The sequence below is a fragment of the Prorops nasuta genome, unplaced genomic scaffold (genome assembly GCF_024137725.1).
Source record: "Prorops nasuta isolate Cenicafe-Biocafe unplaced genomic scaffold, Cenicafe_Pnas_1.2 PNAS00059, whole genome shotgun sequence".
NCBI classification, from domain to species: domain Eukaryota; kingdom Metazoa; phylum Arthropoda; class Insecta; order Hymenoptera; family Bethylidae; genus Prorops; species Prorops nasuta.
In genome coordinates, this window is record NW_027116856.1 from 358,922 (window position 1) to 379,735 (window position 20,814).

At 35.9% G+C, this 20,814-nt stretch overlaps 5 protein-coding genes across 11 annotated transcripts in view; 1 reads left to right on the top strand and 4 right to left on the bottom strand.

Moving 5' to 3' along the window:
• Positions 1 to 7,081, top strand: part of Oatp74D (Organic anion transporting polypeptide 74D) — a 76,121-nt gene extending 69,040 nt beyond the window's left edge. For all 5 annotated transcript variants that reach the window (XM_066745148.1, XM_066745150.1, XM_066745152.1 and 2 more), the window contains one exon: positions 9 to 7,081. In XM_066745148.1, coding sequence (XP_066601245.1) covers positions 9 to 178 — 170 coding nt within the window. In that variant the 3' untranslated portion in view covers positions 179 to 7,081. The remainder of the gene's footprint in view (positions 1 to 8) is intronic.
• Positions 7,082 to 7,217: 136 nt separating this feature from the next.
• LOC136784489 (uncharacterized) lies at positions 7,218 to 8,109 on the bottom strand. The gene is made up of 3 exons (XM_066745157.1): positions 7,966 to 8,109; positions 7,719 to 7,901; positions 7,218 to 7,620 (listed from the first exon to the last, which is right to left on the bottom strand). Exons 1-3 carry the CDS (start codon positions 8,005 to 8,007, stop codon positions 7,351 to 7,353), a joined length of 495 nt encoding a protein of 164 aa, XP_066601254.1. The 5' UTR covers positions 8,008 to 8,109; the 3' UTR covers positions 7,218 to 7,350.
• An 822-nt stretch (positions 8,110 to 8,931) lies between these two features.
• Positions 8,932 to 11,684, bottom strand: LOC136784479 (calaxin). The gene is made up of 5 exons (XM_066745139.1): positions 11,671 to 11,684; positions 10,022 to 10,289; positions 9,599 to 9,713; positions 9,279 to 9,532; positions 8,932 to 9,211 (listed from the first exon to the last, which is right to left on the bottom strand). The coding sequence occupies exons 2-5, from the start codon at positions 10,282 to 10,284 to the stop codon at positions 8,968 to 8,970; spliced, it is 876 nt and encodes a 291-aa protein (XP_066601236.1). The 5' UTR covers positions 10,285 to 10,289; positions 11,671 to 11,684; the 3' UTR covers positions 8,932 to 8,967.
• Positions 11,685 to 11,907: 223 nt separating this feature from the next.
• On the bottom strand, positions 11,908 to 17,319 carry LOC136784457 (uncharacterized). Of its 2 annotated transcripts, XM_066745110.1 has the most exons (9): positions 14,992 to 15,150; positions 14,746 to 14,844; positions 14,480 to 14,593; positions 13,280 to 13,739; positions 13,169 to 13,211; positions 12,852 to 13,087; positions 12,562 to 12,757; positions 12,130 to 12,292; positions 11,908 to 12,057 (listed from the first exon to the last, which is right to left on the bottom strand). In XM_066745110.1, exons 4-9 carry the CDS (start codon positions 13,319 to 13,321, stop codon positions 11,982 to 11,984), a joined length of 756 nt encoding a protein of 251 aa, XP_066601207.1. In that variant the 5' UTR covers positions 13,322 to 13,739; positions 14,480 to 14,593; positions 14,746 to 14,844; positions 14,992 to 15,150; the 3' UTR covers positions 11,908 to 11,981. The 2 variants fall into 2 exon arrangements, 1 of the variants encoding a protein (XP_066601207.1); XR_010824417.1 differs by lacking the exons at positions 11,908 to 12,057; positions 12,130 to 12,292; positions 12,562 to 12,757; positions 12,852 to 13,087; positions 13,169 to 13,211 and adding exons at positions 16,011 to 16,353; positions 16,992 to 17,319 and having other exon boundaries at positions 13,574 to 13,739; positions 14,992 to 15,779.
• A 1,370-nt stretch (positions 17,320 to 18,689) lies between these two features.
• LOC136784493 (uncharacterized) lies at positions 18,690 to 20,476 on the bottom strand. Of its 2 annotated transcripts, XM_066745163.1 has the most exons (5): positions 20,374 to 20,476; positions 20,154 to 20,226; positions 19,583 to 20,079; positions 19,147 to 19,517; positions 18,690 to 19,025 (listed from the first exon to the last, which is right to left on the bottom strand). In XM_066745163.1, exons 2-5 carry the CDS (start codon positions 20,194 to 20,196, stop codon positions 18,992 to 18,994), a joined length of 945 nt encoding a protein of 314 aa, XP_066601260.1. In that variant the 5' UTR covers positions 20,197 to 20,226; positions 20,374 to 20,476; the 3' UTR covers positions 18,690 to 18,991. The 2 variants fall into 2 exon arrangements, with proteins under 2 accessions (XP_066601260.1, XP_066601258.1); XM_066745161.1 differs by lacking the exon at positions 20,374 to 20,476 and having other exon boundaries at positions 20,154 to 20,333.
• Positions 20,477 to 20,814: the final 338 nt, after the last annotated feature.

Sequence of the window (20,814 nt, forward strand, 5' to 3'; positions counted from 1 at the left end):
ACCAACAGGTACCACCGGTGGAATCCTGATTTTAGCCTTCATCGTGGACCTGGTAGTTTGGTACAAGGCTGGTAGCATCAACTTCGTGGAGGAGCAAGAGATCATCGAGGGCACCGCCGAGGAAATGGCGACCCTCAAATCGCAGGACGCGCAAGCTGTGGAGAACGACTATCTGTGAAGGGCGCGTCCCACTCTTTGTGTGAAAATGCATAAACAAGTCGAGATGCAGTGTCGCGTGTTGCAAGAGTTTGCGGTGCTGCGAGAATGCACGCTGACCGTGTTATCGCACCGAGTAGCCTGGAAGATCATATTTGCTCACTTGGTACCAGACTTTGGCCTTGTCTGGCACATAGCAGAAGTCTAGTCTTTCTTCGAGGGTCGCACGGGGACTCGGCGTCTATTGGCTGGAGAAGAAAACACAGCTGTACGGGAAAGGTGGTGCTAGCAATCGGCCTGGAAGGGCGTCAAAAGTCAATTACGCAGAGGTTTTCGGGATACCAAACCGACGGCTCTTCAGCATCGATGGAAATAGCGCGATTCGAGGCGATCTTCGTGTATAGTCAGCGACGCGAAAAGGTCTGTGCGAGTAAAGGGTGTATCGAATGATCGCTGCAGAGGTCGTTACAGCGATTCTAGACCCTGAAGAGTCGCGAGTTCAGCATACCTCGCTAAATGTATCATACATACGGGATAACTTGGGCTGGAAAAGAACGAAGGGAGGAAAAGTTTTACGCGTGGTACACTTGCAGAATTAAACAAAGAATGTTCTCGAGGATCGACTCGAAGAGGGAAAGTCGAGTGTCCTTCTCGGGGACGGAGCAACTTTGTATATACGCAATGATGAAGAGCGCAGCTTCCGTGGCTGAAGAAAAGCTTGAAGGTGCTGTGTGTTGGCACGCGATCAACGGAGGATGGATGCGAGTGTGTTGGTGCTGTACAACGAATCGTCGAGAGGAACTAAATCAAATAGCATGAGGCGAGGTGCTAGATATCCAAGCGGGTAGGGCCTCCTGACTCAAGCGAGAAACATGGTAGAACAGGGAATTATAGATTACCGACGTTATCTAGTATACGAGGCGAGTCTAATTTTAAAAGCGTACGCGAGCGTGTACATTATTTAATCTTATATATATATATATATATTATAATATTATATTTATATAGAAAAAGTTGTATCCAGAAAATGAAACTGCCGATCATTCCACTTGATCAGTTGTTATATCCTCGCAGAAGAAGACAGGAGATGGAGTCTATAGAGCATATATATATATTGTGTAGATGTAAAAAGTGTATACTCTCTTCCCTCGATAGATACGCATGTATATGGTTTCGATTAGAATCCGCTCTTCAGCATTATCCGGCCCCGAGTTGGGTCGCGCTGTTACCATTTCGTTCGAGCGTACGTTCTCTCGTTTCTCTCGCCGACTTCTTCGATATATTTTAAGTCCGTGTATTTCTCTATAAACGTAGATAGAAAACTGTACGAACTTGTTCAATGCTACTTACCAGACTAGATACTCAAGGACACGTGCATACACACACATCGCTATATAGAATATACGTTAACGTACGCTTGAAATGGATTAACGATTATGATGGAATTATACCAATTAACAGATTGCCTATTCGAGCCGTTGATATCTACGTACTATATTTTTTTTGACAAATGAAACTCTTCGGATCTCGGATGACCTTTCTTTAGGCTCTACCGTCCGTGTTTTAATTCTGATAAGATATATATATATATATAGATATGTCTGTGTACAATGAATACGAGTATATTGTAGAATGTTCACACGCACGTGTGCACATTGTGCGTTTATAGGGGTACCTATAACGAGATGTATTCGTCTTGAACGCGAATCGCAATATTGATGAATGTACCACGACGAGAGGAGGATTCTTAGACGTGGCTGAGTGAGATACTGGAAGAACGATGAACGAGGGAATAAAGAAAATATACATACGATATTTTTAGACGATTTGATGAAAAACAAAAGTAATAATAATCATTATTATTATCGTAACGTTACGCATCAGCGATGGTGCTCGTAACGAAAAGCCCAAGAGCTATAAATACTGTATTTTAATATGATACACTTTACACATGAATACACTCGTCGATATATGATTGTGTCTGCCTGTGCTTTCGATGGTTTGAACAAATTAGCATTTTTATTCTTAGGCGGAAGAAAAGGACGCGAATAAGTGTTAATTAGTAGGTGGTGTATCTGTTATCGTTTTATCTATCATAGAAAAGATGAGAATGAATGTATGATAAATCATTAAGTATTTTAGTCGATAGAAATTTTACCATTTGTTCGATTCAGAGCATTGCTGTCAAGCTGTCACTTTGAGTCAAGCAAGTATTTGGTTGTAGCTGCAAACGAAACATTCATTTGCATTTTTTCTCCTTCAAAATTCTATTTTTGTATTAACAATAAGAAATACTTAAGTTTGCGAAGATTTCAAAGACTGGATATATATACACATATATGTATATGTTGGTAATGGAACAGTCTTGAAACAAGTCGATTGTAATGATTTTATATCGGGAAATACTTAACACAACCAAATACTGATTTTAAGTACAATGAAGAGACGTTTAACTCTTTTTTCGGTGCTCCGTAGATTGAACGTGAAATATAAACGATGTGCAGGATCAATGGTGAAATTGCTAATGAGGGATTAGGAGTGCGGAGGGAAAAAGGTTGCTTTTTATCTCATCTTTGAAAGAAATAGATATAGAATACACAAAAAATATTTGAGTTTTCACTTAAAGTCTCTATAGAATTGCACGTGAATATACAAAACGTTATAAAATTAATGCATCAATACTTTGGTATCAAGAAGCATATTTTTGTAATCAAAGAAATCTAATCTATATTTTAATTGAAACACCATACGACATGCAATATAATATTATATGTACGTGTACAGATTAACCAGGTATAGTTCGATCGTTGTTATATAATCACTGGAGTTCTGGTACTTACCGATGTTTAAGATCTTGCACAGCTAAAAAGTTTTAAGTAGCTTGTTCTCGAGCTCTGTTAATCGATAACACACAATAATTTTTAATGTTCTCAAAAGAGCACGCGAGGCATTTTCAACATTCAAAAACCCATACACGTGCTTAAACAACATTTGACTCGCATCTTTCTCGCAGTAACATTCTCGTGGCATTCCTTTCAAGCTCTGACTAATTAAAAGATTCTAATCACTCGATGAAAAAGGAATTAATTAGATTATTATGAAATTAATATAATTCGAGTAGAGTAGAACCGATGAAAATCTATAAATGCAAAGCCCAGCTGTAAATATGTATAGATTATTTTTGAACTCTAATGTTAATTCACAGTCACAGGCAATATTGATGATGAAGAAAAGTTTGATTGCAAGAATATCGTACGCTTTGAGAATGCGTGTTCGTTGATCCTTTAGAGCGAGCATTTAGCGATATCAGGATGTTGCGAGAACTAATAATATATGCGAAAGTGAGTAATTAATTATTCAAGGCAACGTAATTTTTAAGCTTTGACTTGCGTCTAAAAGAATGATCATGTACGATTGACAGATGTAAAATATTTGGACGATTATAATTCTTTTACGATTGGACGAGGTTCGCAATGCCAACCTTGCACGACTAATCATATACGTAATTATATTTTACCTTATAATATAAACTTTTACCTTATTTTTTAAACGTTTAAGAAACTTTTGTTTAAATTTGAATATAATCGTCTGGATTAAAAGCGAGATCTGAACAAATACAACAATGACAATTACGATCTCTTGCGTATAAAAAGATACAGCATAATGTTTCCTCTTGCTTTAGACTTTGACACATTGAAACATTGACTCGCGGTCCTTTAACCAAAGATTGACATTGTATGATCAATCGATGGTCTGCTCATGTAACGATTGAAATGTTCTCCCTTTTATAAATGTACGACATAGCTATATATTATACTATAAATATTATATATTATAGGTATGAACATATTATAGAAAAGTACAATAACTGCCAAAACATCCAAAGCGGACGAAATAAGAGAATCGAGTTATTCCCAACGCTGCGGATCAGGCTAATTTTAACAATTAATGAATAATTCCTTATTAAAAAGCTATAATCTCTTTTGATCTTTCAAATTACGCTTTCGTAATATATCGATGTCTCGAGACTAGAATTCTATCAGCCTCCTCGATATCACGACTAAAAAATACTAAAAATTGTCAAATAGTTTAAAAGGTTGTGTTATGATCGACTTTGCAAAACGATGAGAATCGTGTAAATTATTCATTAACTGTGTACATTTATGAAACATGACTGTAAAATTGTGACTGGTGAATAACGCGATTTACAAAAAGCAGCCTTTGACGTAAACTGTCGAGAGAATATTTTTAAGCTACTGTTCAATTTTCAGACATTCTTATATAAATATAAAAAGACTCCAGTAAGCTTACACACACACACACTGCCATTGTGTTTAACGTACGCTCAATAATTCGAAAACAAGATGATTTTTTATATGTCGCTTTTTTAAACATATCTTTATTCTTATTCCTATAAGCACTCGTGGTAGTTAAGGTCTGTAATATCGAAAAGTCTGAAATATACTTATGCATTTTAACGTATAAAATAAAACCTAGGCATCTAAATTTCAGCCTAACGTTAGTTTCACTCTTATACGAGCTTTTAGACAAGTTTTTCAATATATGTGTGCATTTTATTCGCATTTCAAGTTATCTACCTCCTGTGTGTAGATTTAAGAGAGAGAGAGAGAGAGAGAGAGAGAGAGATAGATAGACAGGACGAAGTACAGTCTCGATAGTTCAGTCACGATTTTACAGTGCAATAATATCGTATTGTTTTTGAAAAAAAGCAAGAGCTCTCCCAGAAAAATCATCGGCAATGGTTGGAATAGCGCGTAATACTATATTTTAGTAAGAAAATTTTATTGGTATATTTAATCGTAGAGTAATGGAGCGCGCAGGTAAACCTAATTACGGAATAGTCCTTAAGGAATCATAATTGCTAGTCTCTAAATATGGGATGCCACGCGTACGCAGAAATGCATCGACTGCACCCTCGCTCTGCGCTTGCACGCACGCGTGCCTCGCGCATAAGGAACGAATGAAAATTGAAAATAAATAGCGACGTGGAACGAAGTGTTGCATGCATGATGATAAAAATGAGGAGAGTTAATTGCCATTATTATACACATATAAGTTGTAACGATGATTATTCACATCGCTATTCATAATTTTATTTCAATGGCGAATCTATGAAATATTATAAATAATACTATTAGTTATTTTATTATTATTATTAGTATTATGGCTATTATTCCTACAATTACTATCGCTAGTAGCTACCACGAATTCTAAGGATTTCGATTATTTTTATCATTAAAACGACAACGACGACGATCGTTAATATTATCATCGCCGTTACACAATATTATATTACATTATACATCACACGAACCGCAGATCATTGTTGTAACTTTCGAGCTAGGCCATCGTACCTATACGCTCCAATTTTTATATACGATATTTTGTATACACTTAAAGTCGATCAATCGAATGGTCTTTGACAAACGTAAATGTATTTTGATAAATAGTGCATGTCTGCTGTACCGTGCTGTACGTGTGAGTGTAACACGAAAAATTGGGGCGGGCCAATACGAGAATCGAGACGCGTTTCGGAGCGAGACTCGTCGAACGAATTACATATATATATATATATCCTTTAAGTCTGGCCGAGTCGCCACTCTCTCTCTTACCCGTTCTGTTAATTTTCCATTTCCGTCTCAGAGCTACATATAGTTCACTGTCAAATCTGTACATAGAATTATCGCGTTGCGCACCGACCGCGACCGCGAGGCTACACAGGCGCAATCCCGATCTTTAAGTGCCTATAAAAACAAACCAGATTCAGATGCATCTGTCTTTCTCTTAACCTTTGACCCGAGTCTAGTGGTTTGCAGAGTGAGTCGAGCTACTGTCGGAAACTCCGTAAAGATTTTTCGTCACTCTATTATATATATGTATACATCACACGTGGCGTCGGAAAAGATGCGATTCAAGACTGTTTCTTGTTAAATCACACGTGGATCGGTCACGTGACTTTCGAGTAGGACCGATCGCACGTAGCAATCTTCTTCGGCGCGAATAAAGCGCTGAGCGTTTCGATGGAAGGATAATAGCGCAATAATGATAATTAATTTACCGCAATTTCCAAGGAGTTCTTGGTAGTAGCTCTTCATGCTCTGTTAGGCGTTGTTGCGAATGCGAGAGAGTCATTCGACATCCCCGGCAGATCTCAGCGCTCCAGCGAAACGAACAAGGATCATTTATTTTTTATTCGCGTATAAGGCCAGCTCGTTTCCGTGGAGTGCGCCTAAGAATATCCGGAACACATATAATTGCATATGTATTTTATTATATGTATATGCCCAAGCGTTTAGGGTGCCTCGGGGTCGCGGCACACGACGCATGGAATCCCTTCGAAGCGAAAGTAGCGCGAAGAATTATACAATCTCAAATGTTTAATAGCCTGAGTAGAAAATATAAAAGCTGGTGCTAAAAAACGTGGAAACTCTATGAATCAATAGACCATCTCATATTTGTTACGAGTGCACGCAACGAAGTCTATATTCTTTCGTGGATACCCTGTGTAAATTATTGCGAAACACTGTACGAACGTTTTAAACACGAGAGATATTTTTCAAAGCCCGTTTAAAAGAATTGCGTCATTTTCAAACTGGTGATGAGTTTTTGGAAATTCCATGTGTGAAAATTGATTAGTTTGATAATTGATCGAGCCTATTAGCGTATAGTCCTAATTAAACGAGATTAGTGTTAGAAATTGTACGAATTGTTTGGATATTTATTTGTATAATTGTTTCAGCGCCGGTTAATATATTTTCTTCCTCGGTTTAAGTAATTAAATCATTAGCGTGTCTCATAGTTAAATTAGCCCTCGGTTTATTGTCCATAACTTATATTCGACTTTTGAGAAGTTGACGACAGAAGTACATTATTTTTTTCGCTGTAAACTGAAAATTTCGTAATCCGAGGGTTAAGACTGATTCAGCATTTTGCTGAAAGAAGGCAAACCGAGCGTATTCTGTAATTATAATGTCATATTATTATTGTTTGTAATTACGATTAATATCGAATTTGTTTTAAATAAACGGCAGGTGCCATGATTACATATATCGATCATTGTTTATTGTACCATATTTTATATCATAAATTTATAATAAAGGTAATCACATATATTAGTACAAATTAATTTCAAATTCTTCGGTCTCTTTTATTTTCAATATATTCGTCTTTGCATCAAATGTTGAACATGTAACCGTGAACTCCATCGACCTTCGGGTTGTCCGGCCTCAACATTCGTCTTGCGATTGACTTGATTTTATCATTCGCCTTTTCATCAATCTTTGATTCTTCGCTCGATGAATCCTTTTCGTGACTGTCGTCGTTACGTTTTTGCACATGTTTCCCCTTTGTTTTGGACTTTCCTCGTGTCTCTTCGTCATCTTCGTGCTGCTGGCAAAGCGTCCCAGCCTTGTCGGACAATTTTTTTATCACCTCTAGTGATAGCTAATAAAATTCGGTTTATTTATAAATTTCAAACTATAAATTGTGCATGTAGGAGAGTACCATTATGATTATGATAAAGTGTGGCTTTGCATGAATACCTCTTCATCATAGTTTCTTGCAGACATACTCGATGATTCTTCGCTTGCAGAATCCAGAATGGCTGCAAAGTCAATTGTATTGTCATTTAAAACCCTCTCAATGTTCTGCACCGATTTTACCAGAGACTCCAACAAACTTGTGTTTTCGTCTCCATGTATCCTTGGTGAGAGGCACACCAAAAACTGTTGCGAAAGAGCGAAATTGAAAATAAGAATCTATAAGGAAATTCAATGTAAATTTACTTACCAACACACTGAATATCAGACGTGATCCTAGTGGAAGTTTCATCTTACTATTATTTCTCAGCACAATCACAATCAATTGAAAAACGTACCTGATATATATATGCAATGTTTTATTGCAGGAATGACCCAGAGAGCTAACAAAATGTTACCGTTACAAAGTGTTTCGTCGTAAAAACTGTGAAACGATTAAATCTTGTATACATGATTACAGCACATGCAACACAGTGTTAAATCAGAATTTTTTAAACGTGGTCGCACTGGATTAAAGAAAAATTTCTGGGTTTATAATTATCTTGCCAATTTAGCATAGTGATATAATTTTGCAACTGGCAGCTTGCTTGTGGTTATAACATCGATAAATTAAAAATTAATCGAACAGATAAGAAAATTCATTTGCAGCTATTGTTCTTAGAAGCATAAATAATTTGTTATCGTACGTTTTTAGACTGCAAATGAATTCTTATATAGCTTGATAACAAAAATAGATTATTCGATAGTCTTAACATAGGGAGAGAGTGGGGAAAAATGATTCCTCTAAGGCCCGGTCTTACAGGTCTCAATTAAATTAATTATGCTATATTATATTTAACATAAAATATATCATACGAAATACTCTACATATATTCCACGTGACATTTATTACAGCATAATTAATTTAATTGAGACCTGTAAGACCGGGCCTAAGGAAAACTCAATCACAGTGACTTTACTATATCGATTTTAACATGGCAAAAATTGTATGTAACGAAGATCATATATTACTTTAAATTTCTAAGTGGTTGCCAAAATTAATTATTCAAATTTCTTAATTTGTATCAATTTAAAGTAAACCTTAGGAAAGCATAATTTTCCCTCGAGGAATTATTTAACCCCACTCTCTCCCCTATATATTATAATCTGCTAAGATACTTATAATTTCACAACGAAATAAAAAAACTAAAAATCATTTCAACACTTCAATTATATTTACCTAATTTTATTACTCTATTTATGATACACAGATTTATGAACCGAAAGCTTTTGGCGAGGTTTGTAAAGATTTCAAAAAGTTTTTTGTCGCTTCGGCCGTAGGTAGACACTGACCGAAAGCTTCCAATAGCAAAGGCTCCTTTTTCACAGTAGTTTCGTAGTCCCGAAACGATATCTTCCCATCGTGATCAAGATCCAACTTTTTCAAGGCTAATTCAGACAAATCCCGAACACCCTCGTCCGGATCCTCTTCCCCAGGCTGCTTCAACAAGCAATTTCTAAAAAATAAATAAAACGTGTATAAATTCTCATTTTCAATCATCATTATAGTTTTCATTAATTTACTTCAATAAAACAAAAATTTCATCCTTGGTAATAAACCCATCGTTGTTAAGATCATAAACACGAAAGCAAAATTCCATTTTATCCTTTAAAGAGCCACGTAAGAAAGTGTCCAATCCGATGATCCAAGGCTCCAATCTGATTGCACCTTCGCTCTCTCGATCCCAGTAACAAAACATACGTTCGACCAAAACATCTTCCGTGAGAATGTCAAAAGTGTCGTAGAGTAATTTACGAAATACAGCTCTGTCCATGCCCTGTTGAATAACAAAAAAAAAAACAATCAAAGATATAACAAATTTTTAATTCTAACAAATTCTCACTTCAACGTTATGCATGATTTGCGATCTGTCGCTGGAAAGCGATGATCCAATAGATTTTTGTCCACCACTGTTAGTCAACTTCTTGTAAGCTCTGTAAAGTGAATCCAATTCCACCCTGCAAAAAACGATAGTCCCAACAACGTCAGAACTGTGTGTGCATTACTCATTAAAAATAATAATCGCTAGGGGAAAATTATTAGACTTTGCTCGAGTCAATATCTAGTTAAGAAGTTTCAACAAACTGCACAAGCACAATTTATTTCCAATCGATATTGGTTTGGGGGTGAGTGGGTTTTCACGAAATTAATTAACTTCCTATATTTGTAATTTTATGGATCCTAATAGCTGAAGAGAATCGGACAAATTGAATGATTTGCATTGATTATATTTACGAAGGCTAAAATTTGGGAAGTTTTGACTTGCCTGGAGAATTTTGTTCTCTTTTTTAACGATTCCATAAGTTTCGTGACATAAGCCGAGTATCTGTTACCAGTTCCATCCGGCATTCTTCTGCGACGTCGACGACGTCCGTCGTTCTTCGGCTGAGCGCTTCCCGACGGCTGCCTTTTCGAATGGACGGACACTTTGCGGCTGCTTACCAAGAATAACGAAACGCTTTTCATGAGAAACGCGCTGGCGCCGGCGCTGCAGGTTCCCATCATTTTCACGTTCCGTGCCTCTGACATGTGTCCTAAAAAACTTTTCTCCTTTACCATACAAAAAGCCTAATAAATATACGAACATCGAGTCCTTTTGTCATGCAGTTTTATGAAGGACAAAAAAAAAAGCAAATTTCTTCGGGCAACGATACACCCATGCTTGTTTTATTACCATGAAAATAAATGACAAAATTTAGAATTTGTAATTTTCTTCGTATTAGTTTTTTATGGCCTTTTTTATTATTTTTCTTCATTATAATGAAGCTATTTTTAGAAGCAAACGACTTCAACTTTATATGCCGTATCATGAATCACGTACGGTAAGATATGATTGGTGAAATGTTTTCGTGCTGAGAGGCACGTGGCAATAAAGGGCGCCGTTACCGCATGTCGATAGGCACTTATCAATCTGATTGATCAATAACGCACAATTTGCGATAAGAAGGCCAGTTTCTTTCTCCTGTTTGCCAAGCAAGTCAGTCTTGCACTACCCATTGGAGCGTTCATATCGAAATTCCTCAGATTCTTCCTTATCAAATTTTTGAATGACCCTTGTATCAGAATATATTATTATTATTATTATTCATGATAGTATTTACGTAATTTTGCAACAATTAGAGAGTACAAAAAATCGAGAATATCTAAAGAAATCTGTATGACGTTTTAGTGGTAATTTTTAATTAGTGTTTCACAGTTTTTTAACTATTTAATATTTTAATAGTACAGTATATACGTGTGTGAAAAAGATTGATAAAATTTAAAGCAGAGACCATTTCGTTTTACAATAAAATTACACTATATCATTATAACGATGAAGAATTGATAAGAACTTGGCTGAAATTTTTCTCGCGTGCTTAAATTCTTCAAAAGTCTTTTTTTTACAGGAAACGTAACCTCTTACCTCCTGAAATTAAAAGTCGGATAAGGATACAAATGGCGCTAGTCGATCGATCCAGCCATGATAACAATCGTTTCCGTTCTACAGTTTAGTATTCTCACGTTCCAATTTAACTTTGTAAAGTTTCCGTACTCGATTAACAAACACGCAGATGGGGTTCTTCTATGTTATAAGAGTTTTTGTATATAATTTATTACCACAAGTGACGCTGAAAACGAGCGTTCTGCAGAACATGGCCCTTTTCATTTGATCCTTATTAATACCAGGCACATGAGTATTTATGTCAATACGATATTTAACCACGAATACTGATCCATGATAAGAGTCACTTTTTATTAACTATTTTTTTGGAATAAAATAATGATCTACTGCACTGATTGAAAATTTTCCTCATTAAGGTTGTATAGATATATGAAACTTTGCTGGATTTCTTTCTACAAGCTTGTGCTTGATCCCCTATTACTAAACTATCTTATTGAAAGGACATCTGATATAAAGAACCCGGAAAAACTTACTTTCTATAGCAATTTTGTCCTCCGTTCTGTTAAACTCTTGTGCAGCTATTTCGTTGTCCGAGGCGACTAGCAGCTATCGACCAAACGTGTCAAGCAAGTCGTTTGGGCTCAGATTAGAAGCAACTTTTTAATATCTATTCCTCTAATTTAAATTTCTGAATTAAAAGCATTTTTATTTTCTTACAAATTTTATATTATTTTCTTTTCTTTCTAATTAAAAAAGTACATTTATAATTTTATAATATTTATTTATTGTTACATTCAGACTATAATTATTGATATATATTCAATTATATTAGGACTAAGATAAATTATAACGTATTTAATAATTCTTTTATATTAAACTGACGAAAAATGTTAGATGCTATATGATCTGGGTGATGCTTCCTACAAATAAAATTCGTATAAATGCTTAAATCAGAGAATTCGAAAATTTCCAACAAGTAGATGAATGTTCACCTGCATATCTTTTCAAAATATAACCGTATTTCGAGAAGTCGATTCTGTGCCTCTGTCAACATATAGTCTATGAAATCTGCTTCAGTTTTAACATGTGGTATATCAATTTCCATAGTTGAATTTTCATTTATTGATTTTAACGACGAATGCACAGCTGTGTCTCCTTGAATCGCACATGGAAGTACATTAATTTTTATAATACTGGATAAAAAATAAAATGTTTCTACATAATCGAGTAATTAAATTTAATACAAACCACAGAGTGTACAAACTACTTAAAAAACTATCGAATATATACTCCTTTAATAATTATATATATTAAAGAGTAAAATTACATGAATATCGTTCTAGGACCATTGAAACTTTTACACGGATAAATGGCAGATAGTATCGATTGCACAGTATTAGTGAAAATGTAGAAAAAGGACTCACTAGAATTATTCGATGGTTTTTTGTCCTGCTCTCTGATAAGATTATCGACGATCTTAGAAACGTTTAAAACGCCTTCTGTATCCCGTGAGATTCTACGAAGCTTAGATACCGGTTTTGCTAGCATCGTCAAGTCGACAGCCTCATTGGCCTTGATGTCCCGCTGCTTCAATCTGACAATGTCATCCACGTCCAGTTCCTTTGTGACAATTTAAATGTTTGGCTCAATTATCTCGAGTATTTTGTTTAAACTATTTACATATTTTTAAACGAACTACCAATTAATCACATACTTCGTTAGTTCCTGATCCTCTCTCATCAAGATCGTTCGCAGATAATTCGACTCCAAGTTTTTCCATCTTTCTCTCTTGAGAAGCAACGATGGGCTTCATCTTATTATCGTCATCTTTCAATTTATTGTCCAGGATGAGTGATCTTCCACTTGCCGAATTTGCTGATGAAGGAGAACCATCCGAAATTAACGCCAATTCTTTCTTCACTCTCTTAAGTCGAGAACTCCACTGTGAACCTACGTAATTTAAACAACACTCGACATTTGGTCTTTGATTCAATCCTGAATTCCTCATAGCTATTTAAATATTAAACTCACTTGATTCATCAAACTTCGAAATGACAGATGGATAATTATACACCTGGAAGTTAAAAATTTAATTATAAATGTTGAAATTAATTTTGCAAACTTTGTTGATTTTTGTTTTACCCCTGTTATTGACAGTATCAACATTAGGATAATGCACCTCATTTTCACAGAATACACTTTTTTATTCTAATTTTTGGTTTGATCCCAAAGTTGCTCGTTCTATCAATGACTGGTCTCTTACACTCCTTGATGAATTTATAGGTGCTTTGTTTAGGAATATAGACTGTTAGGTATGTCGTGTTTCTAAAACAATCAGTGCAATCGGAAACATCCGTGAGAGCTTTAAGATTCAGATCATGTTACTTCTCCAATAGAGGTAAACAATTAAATGTTCTAGAAGAAAAACACTTCATATTTTTGTTTCGCCAATTTAATAAATTTGGAACACTACATTATGCTTTATTATCAGAAATTTACATTATAGCAATCACAATTACAAGAACTAATAATAATAACTTTTGCTGCTGAGACATGTGACTATCCAAGATCGGTTTGCGTGTCAACTTCCTATTTTTGTTTACTAGAAAAAAATTAATTAAGAGGAAATTATCAATTTTTGTGTTATACTGGGTCCACCATTTAAAACGTCTCGAAGCATAAATGTAAAAATATGTGCATCTCCATAATTATAAGAGATAATACATTTTTTCCTATGATTTTCATGACACTTCTTATTATTTGCATGAGGATAAATATTAAGCAAAATTTTCATTTCTTTGTGTTATGAAAAAAAAAAAAAAAAACAGTAACGTTCTTACTCGTGTATGCCTTTAAACGTTTTAAGTGTATATTCTACATATTAGGTATAGCAGGAGCCTTAATCCAAACTTTCAAGACTATTAAAAAGTATTAATTTCAACAACTTTTCATTATAAATATAGAATTTGATATATCAAATTAAAAATTGAAAGAAATTAACCCTTTCCACTCCAAGGCTGTTTTTGTTTTTATTCCTCAGTGTCGAGTGACACTCGACATTGGAGTGGAAAGGGTTAAAATATTTACGAGATTTCTATTTTGTTGGTTTTAAACACGTTACTTTTAACAATTTTAATTATAAATTCGATAATAATTAATGTAGTAAAAGCTTCACCTTATAATAACTCAGTGTTTTCATTATTGTTTAAAATTTAAATTACAATTTTTAATCACATATGTTTATCATAAAAAAACTGTTTGAAATGAAATCCTCTAAGAGCACCTAAAGTTTGGATCAAACTCCATGTTAAACCTTGTAAAACAATAATTGGAGATAAATACTTTTCTCGTTGTTTTATAAGACAAATTTGGGGCCAAGTCTCCCTGGTTTCATAAAAGGCCCGCCTGTGTTATCTTCTACAGAGACAATTCCTGCTGAACGACGGTATTTATAGTCTACGAAAAACACACACAATTTTTTTTTATACAGCTTCAAGCTACTCTATTGTAATTCTCAATGAATGCATGAATGAAACGTGATTTGTCTTTGGTGTAAAATTTCTGTCATATGACTATGATAAGAAATAGAATACATTCGATACATGTACCTGATCTACCGTCATTGTGATGCCAGTCGTTTCTGTAGCCATCAACATTAGCATGAAGATGTTCCCCATAATTTTCTCCCGGATCAGCCTTTACAACACCTGATTCATTGAAACAAAAAAGATATATAAAACTTCACTTTGACTATATAACACAGTATAAACAACAAGAAAAATACACGAATATCCGTTCTTCAGGAAGTATTTTTAAATTAATATAATTTCTGATTTTTTTTAAAAAACACTTACACGATTCAAAACAAATAGCAAATATGGTAAGAAGAGTGATAACTTTAAAAATGTTTAGAATTTCCATCTTGATTCGAACTGGCAATGTTACTTTCGTTGATGCAGAGACGAATGAATATTATTTGCTGAAATCGATCCCAGAATTTATATAGGTAGTCATCTACTTTTTATCTGGCTAAGCTTTTATTGCTTCCAATCTTTTTGTGACTTGGTGGGAGGACATGCAGGTCAAAGATAAATACAGAATATGATTTCCTTGAGAACAATTCGATATACGATCTCATACTACGTCGTATTTCAACTTAGTCACACATTTACCTACAGTAATAAACGAAACAATGCAAGATAAAGGAAGTGCAATAAGTTATCCTAATAATATTAAAAATTCAATAGAAATTTATTTCTCGTCATTTCATCCAATACAAATGCACCACAATAACAATCATCAATATTATTACAATTTTCTTCGATCAAACACGAATAGCTATATAACACTTATTAAACAAATTTTTTCATTTACATTCTACTCGATTAGGTTTGTCCGTGCAAGGACAAAAACATTAGTTTCATGCTTCATAGACGATCGTACACTGCACAACAGCGTGCTGTACTCGATAGATAAAATCATCGTAGCATCGCTTTCGTTAAAAATCATCGCGTATTACATTCTCGTGAAAAAACGCTTAAATCCTACAAGCAGCAGCTATAAGAGTCATAACTTAGCACTATAAAGTCTCGTGTCAACAGGATAATATGGAGATGTCCAGGTTACTCATCGACCGAACCCGCTGAAAACAAAACCACGTGATTAGTAAACAAATGACATAATTATACATTACAAGGAAAAGCAAGCAAACTTATGATTTTTATATGTTAATTTCTTTAAATCACTACGGAAGCAGAATTTTAATTTATAATTAAATTTCTTGAAATTGTATATTTCACGCAAATATATATTTGGTCATTTTATTTTAATTTATATTGCAATGAGAAATTCGAGTATTGAAATTTTTATATACCCGGCCTGCGCAGCAGCGTTGGAGAAAGCAGCGCTTCCGAATGGTGTGTTTATGGCACCAGCGGAGCTTTGGGAGTACGCGTTGGAGTGTCCACCCCCGTAACCACCAGGGTATCCGTGGTAGCCTCCGTAACCTGGGTAACCGTGGCCGCCGTACCCTCCGTGTCCATAATGCCCGTGACCATGGTCGAAGCCGTGTCCATGACCACCGTAGTGTCCGTGATCAAATCCATGATGCCCATGCCCATGCCCGTATCCACCACCATACCCATGACCCCTGAAGTGGTGAGGGTCAGGATCAGGGGCTGCAGCCCTGACGAGCCTTGTCACGATCACTCCATTATCTGAAAGTTTTTTTTTTTTTTTTTTTAATAATTAATACGTGAAATCTTTATATATTGTTTATAAATCTTTCAATTATAACTTCCTAATTTAAGCAAACTTTCAAAATCTTACGCTTTCTTCGTTTTTAGTAATATAATCAATTTCTAAAAAAACGGTAAATGTACCGTTGATACTTGAAATTTCTTGTAAGCAAGCGGTTCTATAAAAGGCATAAATATATACGCTATTCTAGGCAAGGACAGTGGGTATAGAGCGCGTATATTTACAAATACAACTATGACTCATGGAGATGCTTAGCCAGATTTTCGTTAGCAAAACTCTCACTCAAAAAATTGTTTAATTCAGCAACAAATGGAATATTTAGAAGAGATATTTACTAAATAATTTGTCATATTAACAAAAATGCAACAAAATATTAAATTTCATCCAAACTAATTCACAAAAATTCAAAAATTCTTTAAAAACAAACTTTATTTATTTACTTATAAACAAACAAAATATAAACAAAACTCCTTGAATTCAACATTCAACCCAATTTTATCAATATATTTCCAACTAATAATTTTCATCCTTCGTACATAGAGTTGACAAACGAATAAGATATTCCCAATAAATTATAAATAAACAAAAAACTTGCCTTCTTTTGGAAGAGCAGGATAAGCAGTCGCCACTGCGATCACAGCGAAAAGGCAGAGAACCAGCCTCGTCATGTCGTTGCGATAAGAAATATTTGTCAAAGGTTTGAGGTAGCTGAAGAGATAGAAGAGCACGAGCACTTCGTAGTGAGTTTCGGGTGCGAAATGATGCGGAGGAAATCGGGTATGGAGACTTATATAGGGGGCCATCCGCGTGATGGTTGGGATATCCCGGCCGTAGAGCGCGTGTCGCATTTGCGTAGGTACGACAGGAGTATCTCTCCTCGCGTACGCCAACGAATAGTCGCATCTCATTAGCACAGGCGGTCCTTTCTTTGTCCCAGCTTAACGTTCTTCTTGCGTGTCCCTGGAGCTGTGTTTCCTGCTTGTAAAAATAATCCTCGCTGGTATATAGCGTCTCGTCGCTGCCTCCAATCATGCTCCTGCTGTACCATTAGCGAGCAACCCTCTCCCGTCTTCCCTCCCTCTTCCTCACCTTGTACTCAGTTTCCAAGTGTTTACAGACACGACTTAATCTCGCTTATTAATTACTTCAATTAATTCTCTTCCCATTTTCCTGCTGTCGTACCAAACTCGTTGCACGTTTTTGTTTTCTGATTCTAGAGATTGTTGTGCAAGCCAGTGCAAGCTCTCGTTGGCGAATCAAGACGAGGCTTAACCTCTGCTATTATAGTATTTCGAAGTGTAGTTCTACCAAGAATCATTAAGGTTTTGTTTGGAAAGATTATATTTTATCAAGATTGGTATCGAAAATAATTGGTAAAGACGTCAACGAGGCGTGTCTATACGAATTACGTCAGAGAGTCACAGGTGACAAGGACGAAAGGTAAACGGAAGGTATCATAATGATTCGGAGAAACATTATGTATAGTGTCGGATTAAGATGTGTGGAAAGTGAGGCGTCCCTGAACAGCTATATCCAAACGTCAGGAGCACCCGAGAATCTCTCTTGACCAAGACTCATTAACGTCTCGGTATATCTACTGCACACACACGAGAAAGTTTTTGTGTGATCGCAGCGAGTCAGTGAACGACCCGAGGGTCTCTGGGATTCCCGCTTTGGAACATTTTTCGCTACTCCGTAAACGCAAGTCGAATCCAAAACAACCTTTAAGACATTTCTTCCTCGTAAGAAAGGTCCGGAAAGATCGAGATGTTGTAAAAAAGTAGACAATGTTAAAATCTTTCGAACATTTGCATATTATCCAAGGTTCCAGAGATACGACTGTAAAAAACTTTATTTCGTTTGTGACATTTTTTTCTAAATACTCATTTATTTTTTAATTAATTTTATTTTTAAAAATAGAATTAACATGTTAGATGTTTCGTGATTATTAATCTGCAATTCTTTTTTTGTGTAGTAGACTGATGGAGCTAGTATTGGGGTTTGACAGGAAAAAGAGACGAGATCGACAGTTATATATGACGCAAATATACCTAATAGTTTGCTCGGATCCCGGAATTTGCCGAAGGTTCTGCAAATTCAGCATTGATCACTTCCCAGGTTAACGTCCTTTCTCTTTTCTATTGAGAAACAGTTTTTTCACTGTGTTTCAGGCTGGTAACTTTATTAAAAACGAGACACTTTTTGTATACATATATTTTATTTCAATTTTTTATTTTATTAGAACATCCTTTTTTATAATGCAATGAAATAAACTGTTTATAGTCGTATAATTCTTGCGTAAATATTATTCCAAGTCAAGTTGAGGAAAATTGTGAAAAAAAAACAATTATCGCTGGTGTGACATTGAATCTACAGTAAATATGTGCCCTTTCCCTTCGCGGTAGATTTGGGTCTAGGTCAGGTGCGATGGAGAGTTTTTCTCGGGTTTTTTTACCTGTATTATGATACACGCATAAGGATGCGTTTACACTCGCAACCAAACGTCGTCGCGAAGCACACCTACATGCTGCTGTTTCGATGTGACTTAATAATTATGTAACAATTTCGTCCATTTCTCATCAACAATATTATTGTTTATTCCTCCGATGATTGATTACGTCTCTTCTTCCTAAAATCAAATCATTGTTATTCAAGGAATATTACAAAATGGGTTATTATTTATTGCACATATATACAGATTTATATATAATATAACAATAAAATGTTTATAATCGATCAAAGGATTTTACCCATTAGGCGATCCTCCATAAGCAGTAGCAACCGAGCTAGCTACACCACCTTTGCCTGTCGAGTAGCTGTTGGCAATGGCAGTCACTGATCCAGGTACAGACCCTGAGGACCCCGAACGCGTTGAAACTCCAGGAAAACGAAAAACCATAGGGAAGAAGTTGTTGAAGCTTGGATAACGACGCTTTCCACCCTTGGTTGGCACAAATGGTGCAATTTCCTCATCCTCTTCTTCGTCATAATCATCTTCCTCTTCATCAACATCAACCGGTCTCTTAGTCTTTGTACCCTTTTCTTCGACTGGTACCCTCTTGGCCGGATGTAAAACTTCAGTACTGGACTTTGTTGTGACTTCGGTATTCTGTTCCCCTTCCTAAATAATTTAAAATAAATGCTGAAGACATTGAGTATCATCAATGACCCTTATTGATCACTGACCTGTGAATGCTCGATGTGATGATGCATGTTGGGATTTTCTTCCTCGTTTCTATGTCCATTTGTTCGATGATGATCCTGTTGATGATCATCATCATCTTCTTCGGCCAATCTGTGTCCTTCTTCGTGATGACGATGATCCTCGTCCTGTTTGTGGTAACGACGCTCTTCAGGAATATGCTGCTGCTGTTCCTCTTCTTGTTCGGTTTCGTTGGTTTCCGGCGAAGCTTCCGCTTCGGCACTAGAGACTTCCGGTTCATCAATGGGTTCAGGGCCTGTTCTTAAGTGAGGTACTCTCGCACCATCCACATAGCTTCCGCCACTTACAGCGTTTCCTTGAGCAAACACTCCCACTGACTTTTCTCCATATCCTGTACGACGCGTAGGTCGATAATATCCGGTAAACTGCATCATTGCTCGGTGAAGAAACGGTGCTATTGGTGTCCGTTTTTGTCGTAAAAATAATACAGGGTTTCCGTAAGGATCCATTATAACCGAAACTGTTAAGAATTTTATTAATTATCAATGTCCAACACTTTCTTACAGTATAATTGATCAAGAATAGTTTACTTACCGGGTTCGGATGGTATCACACCGGATTCGGTTAAAGCAGTCATCGCTACTGCGAAAAAACCTAGTGTCAACCACTGAAACATTTGTATAAAGTTAAAATTTCTTTTCTTCAACAAAAACTTGATCGTTCTTCTTCGGAAATAGAGAAAGAATATAATTTAGGCCAATTGGAAGGATAGAGCAAAACATTTGACCGTACAGCCAGTATGGTGAGATCTTACACTGTGATGATGTTCTCCATGTCGCAATTGCTTTTATACCATGGACTATGTACGATGGGACGGGCAACCACCATTGGGTTACGGTTGGATCCACTGATAGGACAATGCACCCCCCGCCTCCCCCTCACTCAGACGCCGCTCGCAGAAACCTCGTAACGAAACTCGCATCGGTCACCGATACGTGTTTCTCATCCCCGATGGGGTACCGGTGAATTTGATGCATTAATTATATATACGAACCTGGATTACCATCTGGACCGTAATACCTAACGGACGTGGTATCGTAACGCTTCTTGCTAATTCCAAAATATTTTAGCAATTTCCAAAGAAATGTGCAGAACTAAGAATTCTTGAAAAATGAAGTAATATTGATTTTCGAGTAATTTACGTTCCTGAAGAAAGTTTCGCTGATTGTACGAAGAAATTATAAGGTTGATAATG